This window comes from Durio zibethinus, chromosome 13 (assembly GCF_047325235.1).
Source record: "Durio zibethinus cultivar Kanyao isolate XHJ-2024 chromosome 13, ASM4732523v1, whole genome shotgun sequence".
NCBI lineage: Eukaryota > Viridiplantae > Streptophyta > Magnoliopsida > Malvales > Malvaceae > Durio > Durio zibethinus.
The window spans coordinates 26,035,433-26,051,587 of record NC_143174.1 but is presented as its reverse complement, the minus strand read 5'-3'; the positions used below and the strand labels follow the sequence as shown (position 1 = coordinate 26,051,587).

The 16,155-nt window shown below is 35.0% G+C and overlaps 1 protein-coding gene across 16 annotated transcripts; it reads right to left on the bottom strand.

Annotated features, from left to right (window-relative positions):
• Positions 1–55: 55 nt before the first annotated feature.
• Positions 56–15,335, bottom strand: ATLIG4 (DNA ligase IV). Of its 16 annotated transcripts, none has more exons than XM_089742370.1 (26): positions 14,884–15,335; positions 14,665–14,750; positions 14,448–14,584; positions 12,455–12,529; positions 12,113–12,204; positions 11,717–11,788; positions 9,373–9,452; positions 9,082–9,240; positions 8,784–8,939; positions 7,786–7,861; positions 7,192–7,316; positions 7,040–7,074; positions 6,907–6,965; positions 5,819–5,902; positions 5,287–5,382; positions 5,136–5,184; positions 4,888–4,975; positions 4,591–4,794; positions 4,265–4,390; positions 3,982–4,081; positions 3,771–3,876; positions 3,430–3,560; positions 3,120–3,281; positions 2,682–2,741; positions 1,639–1,797; positions 56–982 (listed from the first exon to the last, which is right to left on the bottom strand). In XM_089742370.1, the coding sequence occupies exons 1-26, from the start codon at positions 15,306–15,308 to the stop codon at positions 187–189; spliced, it is 3,738 nt and encodes a 1,245-aa protein (XP_089598496.1). In that variant the 5' UTR covers positions 15,309–15,335; the 3' UTR covers positions 56–186. The 16 variants fall into 16 exon arrangements, with proteins under 16 accessions (XP_089598496.1, XP_089598497.1, XP_089598501.1 ...); XM_089742371.1 differs by having other exon boundaries at positions 1,639–1,794; XM_089742375.1 differs by having other exon boundaries at positions 3,541–3,560.
• Between the last annotated feature and the right edge of the window lie 820 nt (positions 15,336–16,155).

The following is a 16,155-nucleotide window of genomic DNA, read 5'->3' as shown; positions in this document are numbered from 1 at the left end:
TTATTATTATTATTATTTTTACGAATGAATCCAAGAGATAAAATCACACGCACAATGAACAAGTACACCACATTAAAGATACAGGGTTGGAATAACACACAAACTGTTGTCATCCCATGATTTACGTTCTATACAACGAGACCCATAAGACAAAAAATGTACAAAGCGATGCAAAATACAACGTTTTTACCAATCCTTGAGTAGTTCCCCGGCAACATCCTTGTAACTTACTTTCTTTTTCTTTACTGGCTGTTCACTGTTATCTGCAACAGGAATCTCTGCTTTGTTATCTGCACCTGTTTTCTCATTCTCAACAACTGAATTTGTAGTTTCAACATGCTTTATTCCGAGGCTTGGAATCATGTCCAGTAACATGGCCTGAACCGGATCAACCATAACTTCTAGCTTTTCTGACTTTGCACTGTCATGGCCACAATCCCCTTCATCCTGCTCCATAAGGTCGAACTTCTCAGCCTTCTTGCAGCCTTGGTCATTTTTTGTTTCACACATCACAACATCAGAAGCTTTATTACACCATGTTTTGCTCGCATTTTCTGCAGCCTCTAGTTCAGACAATTCTATATCTTCCACTACTTGATTTTGGTGAAATTCATAATTTTCCCTACCAACCATTCCATAGCGTTCCATTTTCCCTTTACCTTTCTCTATTTCTTCCTCATTTGTTTTGTCATCAGAACCACTTTCCTCTGATATGTCTTCATTAATCTTAACAGACATCTTTCCACGACGCCTTGGTACTCTTTGAGCTTGGCTTACAACTGCCTTTCCTTCCTTTGTGTTATTGCTAGCAGGTCGTCTTCTCTTCCTGTTGCCATGATTAGGTGGGACCAATGAAATTGATTTTTCTAGGTGATCTTTGCCGCCTCTCTGTTTTATTTTACTTTCAGGAGATGCGGTTGTAACCTGGTTCTGAACACTGTTGAAATCTGGCACAGCTTCTTTCAGATTTTGGAGTAGTTTGCTGCACAAAAGGATAACATAAAGTAATTATTAGTTAGGACATCCACATGGGAGGACTAGTAAAGCACAACATGCATGTGATGCAAATGTTCACAAGGTCTCTTATGAAGATTTCTTACAAAGCAGTTCCTTGTTCATTCAAAAGTTCCAAGTAAACTTATACAGCATGTGAACTACCTTGTATGCCCGGTTTTAATGACCAGTTCAGAGAAATGTGAGGCTACCTTGTGGAGTGAGGCTAGATTTGTAGTGTAGAGAGTGAAAGCAAATATATCCTCGTTTTCCAAGTAAAATAGCCTCACTATACTATATGGCTTTAATGTGAACTATAACTAAATTGGATTCTACCAAGTCATGAGACTAGTTCAAACAAAGGCTTTGTATATTAAAGATACCAAGTCACAAGAGACTAGTTCGAACAGAGGCTTTGTATATTAAAGATGGATGCAAAGATTGCTAGTGTTTATTTCCGTATTGCTGAGAGGCTAGCTTAACCCATCTCCACAAACAAATTCTCATCTTGTCAGAGTTGTACAGATATCATCAACTAGTTAAATTTGGTAAATTTTCAACATTCATATCAAGGAGAAGTTAACATATCACAAGGCAGTAGCATAGCACGCACGACAGCAGAACTTAAAGTGTATTTGCACCAACCTTTCCAAGAAGTTTGTTTCTTCAACTTCAATGGGTTTCAAGCTATATTGGTCTTCTTGCAACTTCTGCCCCTGCTCTAAGCAATTCTCCAACCACTGAGATCCCACAACATGAAACCCCTTCTTCCACATAAGATTTTTCTCTGCAAAAGAGAAACTACTGAAAGAACAAAGTTAAAAATCCCAGTCTTGTTTGGACGGAGCACCATAGAATTTTAACATAAAGCCAATTGAAACTACAGCATTTGCAAAATATAGAATGGTAATTGTTTGTTTGGCTGGTAGTTCTTCCAAAACCAAATATCCGACAACCATCCTCTCCCATTGCATCTGTGACCCTTATCTCCACATTCAAATCCTTAAGCAAGCCAAAAAAAAGGTCATACTCTCCAACAGAAAATCAAGAGAACAGCACCATCAAAATACACATGCTTAAGATGCAAATCTGTAAGAAAATAAAGGTAAAGAGAAAGATTACAGGTAGAACAGGAAAGTGACGCAACAGAGATAGGAGAAATGATTTTGCTAGAAAAGTCACCGGAAACAGAGAAATATATGAATTGGGTATTGTTGAAGTTTCCAAAGAGCAAAGAAGGAACCACCTATCCTTTAAGGACAAGGTCTAGGGTTTGGGCAAACTAAAGAGACTACTACAAAGAGAATAGCCAAATAATGGCTGTCATAAGCCAAAATGGTATATCTCAACTGATTTGAAAATAACAAGATCAAGAAGCCGTTTTTTTATCCTAAGCAATCCAAGTATCAGACTCGTGGTGAGAACCATAGACAGACAGACATCAAAAATCAAAGTAACAAAGTAGCAACCAAACCTGACAAACTAAAAGTCCAATCTCAATAAATGAACAATAACTTCTGAATAGCATAATCAGTAAAGACCTTTTGAAATAACAAAGTGATGCAGAACGACTAATCTCAAAATAAACAGTCAAGAAATAATATGAAATTTCAATTGTCAAATCCCAAAATTCAAGTTTTAATATTCAAATCACAAATCTCAAAAATATCTCAATTATAAAAAATTACCTTGCCTCAAATGTTTCACAAAAACCTATTTTTCTGAGCTTCATAAACCTAAAAAGAAGCCTGTATAAACAAATAAAATGGAGTCCAATAAAGAAGCCCGAATAACAAAGACTATTTTCTAAATTTTGGTCTAAAATAATTGATCCTCAATCACAATGTGGAATGAGTACCCTGAATGTCATTTATCATGAACTCATTTTTCAATGAGATAATCCCAAATAATGATACAAAGTACAGCTGCTAATATCACCCAAAAAGGACACAAATCAAACAAAAAAATTGCTCTTCAATTTCATACTTCAGTTGCAATGTCTTATCTTCTCTGACAGAGGTAGAACATATAGGGTAACCAAGATCCATAGACTAGTCAAACCACTCACTATCAGGCAACAAATGACATTAATCATCAAATATAAAATCGTATTGGCCATAAATTACCTATTAATAAGAGAATCAAAGTTCACATCCAATGCTGGTGCTGATAGGACTACCAAATGGGTTGCATGGTTGAGATTCTCACTTATTTTGCCACCACCCATTAAAACTTCAAGCTTTAACCTCTTCAGTGCAAGTCTCAACAAGATTTGCCAATCAGCTTTCCTAGATAAATTGGTTAGCTACAGGCTATCAGAAAGAACATAGACAACCAACTAGGTAGCAAACTCTAAGACACCTACTATAAGAGATTCACAGAATAAAGACTGATAACCAAGACAAATGTCGAGTCATAACAGGCTGTATATCTTACAAAGAATGAGCTGAACAGTAGAAGTAAAAAGAGCAGCTATGAAACAGAGACCATCTATCCTTTGGACAGTACTTCTTTCTATAATAGTCAATTGTGTTGGAGTTCTCTGACCTTTGGATATTGTTTAAGAGCTGGACAAGAAAAAAGGAATGGTTGTCATAAGTTTACTCCATCAAATATACCAGTTCAACCAACAAATATTTGGAAGCAACATAGTGATTATCATTAAGAATGCATTTCTTAATTTCTTGTTTTTCTATGGTTGTCATGCATAATGGTAGTTAATGCAGCAATATCCAAATAGATTTAAATGGGCATGAAGTACTGGAATATAAGTTTACCTGTTTGATATCTGCAAGGTCAAGGTCCCAATAGTATGGGTCAGAATATTGATCAACTTCTTGCTGTAATTTCTTCTTTGATGATTCAGAAAGAAAAAGAAAGTACCTTTAAGAGAAAACATGTGGTAAAAGGATTAGTCAGCTAAAATGAGGAAAGCAGAAGAGAAGAGGGAGAAAGGGTGGCTGCTAATTGGATGAATGTAAGCCTTACTTTGGCTGCAAAGGAATGAGCTTCTTTTGTGAGCAACAATCCAAGACCCAAGAGTAATGGATAATTTCTCCATGAAACTTTGCTGCCTGATACTTGATCCCTAACAGATTTTCTTGTTAACTCAATTATTCAGCCAAGACAATTGCTGGTGCAGAGAAGCATCAATGCATGCCACTTGTGTGTGTGTCAGCACACATGTGGATACGCTTGTGCATGGGAGGGGACGGGGGTGTGGTTGTGTGCGTGAGTGAGAGGGACAGAGAGAGAGAGAAGAGAGAGAAACCTTTGCTTTCAGCTGCAACACAATGGGTAACTGAGTTGTTCAAATTCATCGAGAACATTCCCCCATGCTCCACAATCATTTTGTGAAATGAATCAAGAGAATATGTTGGAGGCACATTAACAAAGTCTATACATGTCAAGGCAAGTTGAAAAATAAAACTAAAGGTAGATTCAGCAGCAGAATCTTGAAAATTGAGGAATTGGGGAAGGAGAGAAATTGTAGTAATACTTCCACTAATGCATACAATGAGGGAGGGAGGAAGGGAGAGACACACACAGAGAATATAGAAGAGAAATTAAATTGTTAAGCAAATCATTGAAGGATACAAAACATAAGATTTGAAAATATTAAGGTTTCTCCCTTCACACTGGATGTGTCGGTCCGAATAAAATGAGAAGGAACAATATGGACACTCTTTTTGTCTGCCTTTCTAGTGTGTTCCTTGCGCTTTGTTTTACCATCTTTCTGGTTTCCCTGTTCAGTCCCTTTCTGAGTGGTACCATTACTTGAATGCACAAGTTCTACAAATGCTGAAACAAAAACAATTGAATGAAAAGGACACATAAGTAGCCCCAAAAGTAGAAATTCATTAATTATTTCGACAATATTTTATAATCCCTTACATTGCACATCAAGGCACTCATGCCAAGGCTTATCATATCTCACTCTGTCAATGCGTGGAAATCTGAGGCCGTATGGTGCAGCAAATACCTGAAAAAATCAAACAAAACATAAATAGGCACAAGTCAAGAAAGCAGGTGTCAACAATTAAATAACACAAGTGGACAGGAGAAGTCCAACTATTAGGGTGGCACTGTTACTTTTGCTTGACCAAAATATAAATTATGTAATAATGGCTATAAATACACACCTCAGACCTTATAGTCCTGATATCACTGGTGATAGAAAGAATGATTGATCTGCAACAAGATATTGAACATAAAGACAAAAAATTAGAGAAAACAGTGCTACTAAAAACTACAAACTTTCAGATCATAAGATCACAACAAAGAAATGCTAACTTCTCTGGGCTTTCAATCCAAACATCAGGTCTCTCTTTTGAGTTATTTGTGACTTGATAAAAACTTGGTTGTGTCTTCTTCAAGTATTCATATTTCCTGACACAACATAGTGGCTAAGTAAATCGTATAAAAAGTCTCCCTGAATAAGAAAAAGAGGAACCACCTAACCTAAGTAATTCCCAGTTAAGGATGTCATTTTCCAAATTGTGGTACAAGTAAGTAATTCATCTCTGATAGTCAGGTTCAAGTACAATGTCATCTATTTTTATGTGCATGCATTAATGTATGTAATCTTAAATTTAATCAAAAGGATACATGATGCTCAAGGTCACACCAAGCCTTAAAAAAATCCATTTTAAGTAGCGAAAAATTATTAACAAGGTTGATTTTAATTCCTAAGGTCGTAAGGCCAGAGACTGGAAGTTATGCTCACTGCAAAAGCTATTTCGGCCACTTCCATGGCTATTCAATGTGACTCTTAGAAACCTGGAAGCAACCAGCTTCTCCTAATAACTAGTTACCACGAAAGTACCTAAAATAAGGCTTCAATTTCTTTACTACAGTTTCCAAGTCATCATCAGTCAGCCCAGTACCAACTCTGCAAAAGGATAGAAATCTGCAAGAAAAGGACCAATGATTAGGTAGTTGACAGATCATACCTTGTGAAAAAACTCACTTGTGATGATTCAGTTCCATATTATTGGATGGTAAAACACCTATAATATAGAAAACAAGGATTTAAGTGTCACTGTTGACGCAACAGATATAGCTGAGGAGCAGATTTATTTCAGTTTAGCCAAGTCTAGTGTTACCCAAGATAATGGCAGTCAATTTGATTAGGAGCACATACCAACTTTCTTTCAATTACAAAAATTATAATAAAATTATTTTATTTTTTAGCATTATTTTATATAACATTTAGTTATATATCCTAAATTTTAGTTTTATAAATTCTAATCTGTAATTCATATTAAAAATTCATACAATTAAGAATAACTATACTAAATAAGTTAACTAAGATGTCATTATGATAATTACTAGTAAGATTGTATATAAAGATAACATCCTAGTATATTTTTTTTCTTTTTTTGTGTAAATGCGAAAGACCCTTGGGCTTAAGCTCTACAAAGGGTGGTAGCTCTTTCATCCCAAAACCTCCACCAAAGGTTCAAACTTAAAACCTCCTAGTTGAAGTCTCAAGTTTTAAGTGTCAGGTTGATTCAGCTGAAACTTGAAGTGATAAAGGGATAAATACCGGCCCTCTGTGCATTTGAGGCCCACTTCTTTTGCTATAAAGGATCAAAGAAGCTAAGAGAGGGAGCTCATGACAGGAATAAACAATGACAATCTGTAGTCTCCTAGGGGAACACTAAAATGTTCAGAACTCAAGATTTCAAGGTTTCAGGTTCAAACCTTCAGAAGGGGCATGGGCTGATATTGATAGCAGAGCTACTTGTTGTACAGCCCAGCGACCAACTATAATATATAAAAGTAAAAAATAACAATATACAATCCTTCAGACTTCTATGACCATGTACGAAATAGTTAAAGAAATATTTCACTAATGCAACCACAGTTGAACAACTGGAGCTTAGAGATGAGGAAGCTGCTAAATACTACCGCCTGGGATAAGCATTTGGGTCTGGACGATCTGCTAAGCCTACTAAGAATTGAGCTACCTGCAAAAATAAAATATAAATATGTATAGGAAAGAAAAAAAAAACAAATAAGGAAAAGGGACAAAAAAATTAACCTCTCCTCCTCGACGTCCAGAACCATAATATCCTCCTAAAACCAAAAATAATAACCATGAAATGCATACAAGAAATTGCTAATTGTAACCTTGAAAAACATGCATTAGATGGCAAGAAAAGAAAAAAAAATATAAAGACAAATATTCCAGACCAATGATGAGAACATCTAAGTCAGAACCAGCATGAATGTAATCAGGCTTCAACTTCAACCACTTTCCACTTCTATCACTTGGTTCCCACTTGGAACCAAGGTCTTTAAGTATGATTCCTTCATCCCTAAGATGGTAAGAAACGGTACAACAAATCATAATTGAAATATAATAATATGGATGGAAGGGAAAACAGTGTAATAAGAGCAAAGAATAAACCAAATGCATATCCATAGTTATCTGAAAAATGAGCTACTATTTATTTAAAGTCATTATAAGCCTAGACCTTCCAAAATGAGCATCAATATTGGCAAGGGAAATTAAACAATCAAGGAAGCTATTATATCAACATAAATTGTTTGTTATAGTTATATTATCACATTGAACCAAACCCAGATTCATGGATTCAATTCAAAAACTGAAACCTACCATTGACCTGTGATTTCTGCAAGAACGCAAGGCAAGTAATGAGATAACAGTTTAGTTGAACCCATAAATGACAAAACAAAAGAAGAATTTAAATTAATACATATTGCGTATACTAAGAAAAAGTTATGCAACCTAATATACAAAAGAAGCTTTTGAAAAAGACAAACCTATTTTCAATAGTTTCCTTGAAAAATCTCTCAACATCATCCACACTGTATGTGATACATGACCAACAAGGTTCCCCTGCATGATCAGCATAGAAATCACTGCTTCTCTTCACATAAGTAGAAAATATTGCTCACACTTCACAAATTCACAGAACCGAATGTATATTTATACTTCAGGTAATCATAGGAAAACCCCTAAAGTTGTACATTATTCCCTGCCAGTATTTTGAGAATGCTAAGTAATAAAGGCCCATAGTTGCAATACGTTAAGACACTTAACAAGCATCAGATTAAGATTGCAACAGTTTGAAAATGAAGATTCAAAGATTCTTCCGAAGATGTCATAACAGGACCAAGTGAACCATTAATCATCAAATTCCAATTCCAATTGCATTTGCATTTACATTTGTTAACTACATGACTAGAGAATTGGCAACACAAATCTCTACCCTCCCTCAAATTTCCACAACATGGCAATGCAAATCCCCTTCTCTCTCCCCCCCCCACCCCTTTTAGTTTGCAGAGAGCACACCACTACTAGATTCTGCATTTGAACCAAAAGGTTGTTTTACTAACAAGCAGTAGCTGCAAGCTGGAAGAAATTTCTCCAAAATGAATCTGCATTAATGGCTTTAAAGAACATGATGTTACCTGGCATACACTTGTATACATAGCATCATCTAATGCAGTTAAGACTTCTTTAGCTGAAAGACAGCAGCCAGAACAATGCCATAACACAAGCCCCCCTGCCCTCCCCACCCTCCTTTCCACACACAACAGTTTTTCATGTTAATTAACAACAGTGGTGCTGGACTTAAACATGACAAAGTACCATCCCTTCTAATTATATAAAGGGGACAAAATCATCAATTGAGCTTGGACCAGATCTTCAATTATATTCTTAAGAAAATGTCATGTTAGGATAAATAATCAGTGCCAACTAAACAACAAAATATTTGAAATACCAGAAGGGCAATTGAAATATTAGTATTCTTTACCAGGAGGACGATGTGCATTAAGACCACCATTAGGCACTAAAATCTCTAAATGACCCTTCAAAGGCTTTACAACTTTTTGAAGAAGTTCATGACGTTCCTTCAAGCTTTGGTGAATGACACTAGTATCTCCAACATAAAGAATATCAAATGCAACATCTAGCCTATAGTCAAGGTTACTTAAAAAACTCGCATGTCCAAATCCACGAAGTGGATAAATTTATTTTAGGCCCGTATAACATTATCAACAAGTTTGAAAGCAAGATCAGCAACTTGCTTCAAGTTAGGCATGAAAGGATACAGCATAACTGCAATAGAGAGAAAAAAGAAAAAGGAAAAATAACATATACATCAAACTTCAAGAAAATATTCTCCATGATAGTATTAGTGATAAGAAAAACAAGTTCTGTACAGTATAAAACCTGTCTTTCACTATCAAGGCCATCTTTTGCTGCCTTGGCTGTAAACAAAATAATAATAATAATAATAATATGAAGGCATTAATTAATGATAAATTATGCAAGATATGCAGGTAGCAAACCGAGCAGAAAATGAAAGAAATGTAGGAATAAGAATAAAAATTTATAAGAACCTATTTCCTGATTTGATCCGAAATCGGCAAACCGATTTAAAGTGGAATCCCAAACTAACATTTCTCCATCAAGTATACACCTACACAACATTAAAAGGAAAAAATTAAGTAGCATCGAATAAAGGCACATCCGAAAGGAGCCATTTGTCATCTAGACCACATTCCCCATACATATTCGAAAACTTTGTATGTGCAACATTGAAAGGAAGCCTTCAGTAGTATGTGAATTGAACCCTTCTTAGATTCTTTGTACCAAAAAAAAAAAAAGCACTATCACAGTTTTGTGAACAGAAATGGTTCTCTTAAGGATTTGTTGATGCAACTAAATCTTACCATTGAAAAGGTATCAATAACAGATAAATGCCTAGAAAAGTACTATAGTTAAAAACAAATTATACATAGTCCAGATGAACTTTTCCCTCTCTTTTTACACTATTTTCAAGTAATGCCATATGCCCCCTTTGAAATAAATTTTTAGCTCTGTCCTGCTTTAGATATCCAAGGTCAAATATCCATCAAGTACACACCAATACAACAGTACAAGGAAAAATCAAGTAGCAATACAGAAAATTTTAAAAGGTAGAAACTTAAGGGACCACAAGACTCAAGTAACTTGAAAAGATAACCAAGCATGAACCTTATATGAGAATGAAGGATAACAGAATGAAAAGGTTATACTATTATAGTGATGTCCTTACACTTTCAAAACATTACATCCTACAAAGAAATAAGAAACTGTAAATTCCCTAATATATCCCATGAGCTCCAAGTTTCTTAAAAGATTAAAACTAACAGAAAATTAATAAAAAGGTTTTTCAAAAAGTTTATGGGGGCATCTAGAGTAAGAAAGATGAAACTAAGGAGAAAGTTTAGTATGATTTACAGTAGCAGAAGGATCCCAAACTTTATATCTTTTTTCCAAAAATGGGAGGTGGGGAGGAAAAAACTTTCTTATTGGAGACAGACATTGATCATACCAAGTTGCAGCAACAAACTTTTAGTGCTGCTACAAAGCCTTACAAGCATGCAAAGAATAAGAACATTTGCAATGAGGAAACTATTAGCTTTGGTAATACAGCTACTTCTAATACAATTCCATAATGGCATGTAAATAAGCTGTCAAACTATCAACTGTGGCCATCTCATTCAGAGAGAGGTATTCAAAAGTGAGTAAAGGCCATGTCATATCCCATTTTTTGAAACAAAATAAACAAACCAATATCCTGAAACTTGAGTTATCTTCAGATAGAATCCATTTTACTGCTCAAGAGGCTCTATATTTACATTGATTTTTGAAGAGTGAAATTGTAGTTCCTTTCTGTTTTAGGACTTACTTTTTTGTTAGACTTGACTGTTATTATAGATTGGGAATCATGCTACCTGGTTACATGTAAAACTACAGTAATTATCAGAAAAGTCAACTAGCCATGTCTATTTGCCTTTTTCTTTCAATAAGATATCCTCATAAAGCACAGTTATATTTCAGTCTAAGAAGACTTTAGGAAGCTATTTATAGGATCTCATCTCACTCTTGTACCTTTCTGGATAGTGACTTGGCTGTACCATTGATAACAGCAGACAACCTTAATCAATCCTTCAATATAGAAATAATCGCAGAAAATTCCAAGACCTCTCATCATCTTCCAAATTCCAAAGTGATCTACTCCAAAATAAACCTAGCTTGAAACTTGATCTTGATGACAATGAAACAACTCTTAACTAGGGGTTTGGGCTGCCAATCCTAGGCATCCTTCACATCTACCATAGACTCTACCAGCTCTATAAAAATTGTTACTCTAGCTGTTCATTTGACAATCACGTTTTGTTTCTTTGTCTTACAAATGCGCAATCATCTGTAGTCTCAAAGGTTTCCTATGTTCTTCTTTTTTCCAGCAAAGTTAAAACTTCATATAATGGGATATAAAGTGGATTATGGAGCTTTAGAGAAACGAAAAACCCTAGAACACTTATGACCTAATGTCTTGTAGTAGGTGAGATGAATGACTTCAACAACTTTGTTTTATCATTTGAGTACCACTGCACAAGGTTATACTAGGTTATCATTTTTTCTTGAAAATATATTTGTTGACTGCGGATTGATCAAATGGTTACTTCACCTTTATGTACTAGCATAGATAACTCAAATAATAGTTGGTCTATTCTTTAGATGGAAGAAATAATGAAAATTAAATTTTCATGTATGCTAAAATCTATAGCCCCAGAAGTGCAAAGAGGGGAAGCCGATAAAGGAGTTTGTTGAAAGACAAACAGAAAACAAGTGAAAAGACTAAAATTCTTCAGAAATAATACAAGTTTGACCATATTAAAACTAGAAAATTCTTACCTTTCAACCAAAATATTTTGTGCAATAATATTTGACATCCCATGCTCATATTCAGGGTGATCAAGAAAATTCCTGTTAAGATAGAGCCAAACAAAATATATACCATTTACTAAATGCTTGTGATTAGCATCACATAAAACATAAAAAACAGAAAACCATTTTTTTGGAGGGAAATGCCATATGAACAACCATTTTCATTTCACCCACCCTTTTTGTTCCAGTTTTGATAGTTTAAGGAACAAAAGATTTGAATGTGAGATCTTCACTGTTGAGGGAAGGTTTGGCTACCAATAAAGCTATTCTATGCTTCAGTTACACAAACCTTGAAGTTGTAGATATTAAAAGGAGATAGGAAAAAAATAAAGATGGTTTCACCAAGTAAAAGTATATACCCACCTGGAGTAGTAATGTATCTCCATTCTATTTTTGTGGATTTGGATGCGATCACCATCAAATTTACACTCAACAACTACCTCCTTACCATGAAGCTATGAAAGGGTTGAGAATTAAAGATGATTCACTAAGAAAGTATATAAAAAATACAAGGAAAAGTAAGATAAGAATTAATGAATAGAATCATATAGAAACTATTAACAGTAACAACAATCCTTAAATAAGCTTGTGTTATGATGTCATTATGAATAAAATCATAATGGAAATGGATGCTATTACTCCATTCCTGAATATTTGGGACAAAGATCAGCTATAACTTCTTGAAGCAAATATGCTAAAGCAAACCTTTTTCCATGCAGAAGCTGGATCATAGACTCTCCTAGCTAGTTGTGGACGTACTGCCTTTCCAACCTCAATGTCCTGCAAAAAGAGTAACATCACTTAAAAGAATACATACTATTAATATTTAACACCCCGCAACAATATACCCTGATTATAACTTTGAAAAGATACTTCCTTCTTAAATACATACTTATAGGTATACTGATGGTACATCTATTCTCATAGGATGTATCAAGGAGGAAAGTGTACGTTAAAATTTGTAAAAATAAAAAACCCTACACATAGAAAGGCCAACGTTTGACATGAATGTGGTCTGAAAAAAGCTCCTACTGAACATGGAGGAGCCACTTTGCCTTGCTCCTATGTGTTTTCTCATTCTTTAAAAAAAAAAAAAAAAAACAGAGAGACAGAGAGAGAGAGACCCTTTAAAGTGATCTGAATTGAGGATTTAAGCTGTTTGGCTGCTTCGAACCCTTATATAATTCTATTTAAAAAAAACCCTTAACCTTTGATAAATTTTGCAAGACAACTGTTACCACAATTTAAATTTAATGAGATGTTGCCTCTGACTAATTGAAATAAATAAAACAAAATGGTACCATCCAATAGAAACAATTAATTCCAAACTCAAGGAAAAAAGACAGAAGAGTGATTAGGGAATAATAAATGAATTGGAAAACAAAAGGGCAATAACAGAACCTAATGAGGCAACATACTCATCTCTCAACCCTGTGCTCCTCTCTCCATCTTCCTTCTCCAGCACCACTCTCCTTTTTCGTCACCAGCCACAATCCTTTCTTCACTAGTACCCCAAGCCATGCCATGCCTTCTGGCCCGCCAACAAGGACCAAAAAAAAAAAAAAAACCCTCTTTCTCACCATGAGTTGGGGCCAAATCCACTATCATGAGGTGCACAAGTCTTGGTTTAAAAATTAGTAGCATTTATTGTGATTAAGTAAAAGAAAAAAATTAACAAAGAAAAGTGAATGAAAAGTCACAACAACAGCAAACGAATATTGTTTTATGAGCTATGGAACTCATTAAATCAAGCTAGAACCAAAGGGTTTCTGGCTATTTCAACCTGGTGAGAGCAAAGTTGGTGAGAAAGAGTATATAGGAGGGAAGATGAAGAAAGTAAAGAAAAGAAGAAAAGTGAGAAGGAAAGACAAAATAAAAAAGCAAGAAAGTTGAAGAACTAAATAAATAGATAACAAAAAGCTTTCTCAGTATTTCTTTCAGCAATGCACAAATATTAAGCATTTGCTAAGTAACTGAAATGAATGCTAATGGAAGATTTCTTTATAGAACTACAAATGGGCATTGATTCATCTAAATAGAAGTTAAGAGTTTAACTAAAACATAACTAATGTTTCAGGGCTTAACTGCAGTTTTCAGAAAACTTAAAGGTATTTTTGGGCTTTAACCTTTCTGAAAATTGAATGTTCTCATTGAATGATAGAAGGTGGAGCAAGCAGGAGGATGTTTCCAAAAGGAAGGGAGAGAGAAAGAGATCTCAGGGAGTAACCTATTTAAATCTAGATTGCCCTGCAATTACAGTTTCAAAACTTCCAAACGCAAAATTTCAATGAATTATAGATGAAATCATTAGAAAGAAAAGGAAAAGAATAAAAGCAAGTTGTGCATAGTAATCTCTGTATAAAGAATTAGATGTTCACTGTCTTTAGTCCCAACTAATAAGATAAGAGCTACCTAAACAAAGATCAGCTAATGCCATATCTTAATATAATTTATTTTAATTTTGAAACTCTTACAAAGCTAACTTGAACAGAAAGTCCCTCAATTGATATAATAGCTTTACAACAACACAGGCCAACAAAAATTTAAGATGCATTTATTGATAGACATATCATAGATGAAGAATGGAAATTATAGACTTAACCCAACAGAAGCAGTTTCTAACTTTCGATAAAATTTACCACATTGGAAGTATAAGTTCAAAGAGATTCAGAGAGTAGCTTCAACATGTATAACACACCTGACGCTTATGACGTTGAATACGGTCCCTTAACTTTTCACAAACCAATTTTAGGTCACATGTGACATTAAACAAGTCTTCGGCATCAGGGTGAAATTCATGAAATATGCTCTTCTCGCTAATTCCCAACTTGAGATCTGCAAGAAAAGTAAGCCAAGGATCGAAACTTTCACAGTAGACAAAAAATTCCATTAGTTGAGATGCTTAGAGATAGTACCTTTTAGAATTATCATGATAATCCACTTCATTTCCTGTGCATTTGTCTTATTAATCAAAGTAGAAAGGATTGCAGTCTTCTCGGCCCTGACGTCAAAGAAAGCATTCGCTAATTTTAGTATTAATTTTCCGAGTAGGTTTTGAAAAAGTAAAAACAACAAGCAAAGGGTAGACATAATAATTGAATTATTATTAGGTTAATTCATCAAAATTGAATTGCCTGCTTTCAGCCGAAGCTAAGTGATCAAGCAAGTCATTCAATTCCTTGATGGTGAGTCCGCCGGAAGCCGTTCCTTGCCTACGCTGCAGAATCTCGGCGGCGACAAGAGCGAAGTTTCCAGCACTGGCGCCGGTGTTGGCACCACCCTTGCGCCAATTGATAAGACGGAGAGCATCGGAGGAGTCCCTGGACATGCCAAGAGCGTCAATGAGGCAGACGGCGAGCACCGACTCCTTGAGGCCGTAAGTGCCACGCTCTCTGTCGAGGGAGGGAAGGATAAGCCTCATGGCGCTGAAGTAGTCGGAAGGCTTGCAAAAGGTGTCAAGGAATTTGCGAAACTTAGACCGCTTCTTCGCCGATGTTCTGCTCTTCTGGATCCACGTGAACAGGCTCACTACCACGCTCAACTTCACTTCCTCCGTCATCTTTTTTTTTTTTTTTGTTTTGCTGTTAGAATTAACAGAGGATGTTTCTGTTTATTTATACCTTTGAAAACTGAAAAACACCACCTCACTTGTGTTTGCTTCAATAGCTTGCGAAGGAAGAAAAAGAAGAACCGAGCCACTCCCACGGTTTAAAAATAATAATAACAAAAAAATTTAAAAAAAAGCTTTGAATGTATTTATAAGGGAAGGTAAGGGAAGAGTACTTATAATCTAATGAACGTCTATTGGTAAAGTCTAGGTTATTGGACCTGGTCAACAAAACTACGTCATTTGAGCGGTACGGCTGGTTATTGTTTATTGGTTGAATATGCGAAACTTACCATGATTGCAGCGGATTGTTACTTGATTCTCCGGTTGGATTCAATAAAAGCCACTATTTTACTTCTATTTACTATCGTGCCACTCTGAAAGGCGTTGGCAGTGTGGCCCAAAATTGACTGGTAGATTCATAACGTTTGCAGTTTTTGTCACGGAAATTTTCCGGGAACCACGGCTCCGTCTTTAATTGCAAAGCAACGCAGCACAATGAACGTTGCACTCACTCTCACGTGCTCACGTGATAAATTTCTTTGCTTACAATAAATTATATTATTTTTAAGTTTTAATTTTAATTATTACTAATATAATCTAAATAATTAAAATATACAAATATTTATTTTTAAGAGTTTTCAAAATTTTAAATTTTTTTATTCATAAAGTGAGGTATTCAATTAATTGATCGAGTATGAAATACATATATTAATAATATATTAAATATAAATTTTATAAAAAATAATCATATTAAAGAACACATGTAGGAACAATAATAACCAATTAATAAAATTTA

What these genes read in the sequence shown, in the direction of transcription:
- ATLIG4 (XM_089742370.1), bottom strand. Translation starts at nt 15,308, where the DNA reads ATGACGGAGGAAGTGAAGTTGAGCGTGGTAGTGAGCCTGTTCACGTGG. An exon ending in TCAGGACTATAAGGTCTGAG is followed by an intron (nt 4,976 to 5,135) that starts GTGTGTATTTAT and finishes TGATTTTTTCAG; the next exon opens with GTATTTGCTGCACCATACGG. An exon ending in TGAGTGCCTTGATGTGCAAT is followed by an intron (nt 4,795 to 4,887) that starts GTAAGGGATTAT and finishes TTTTTGTTTCAG; the next exon opens with CATTTGTAGAACTTGTGCAT.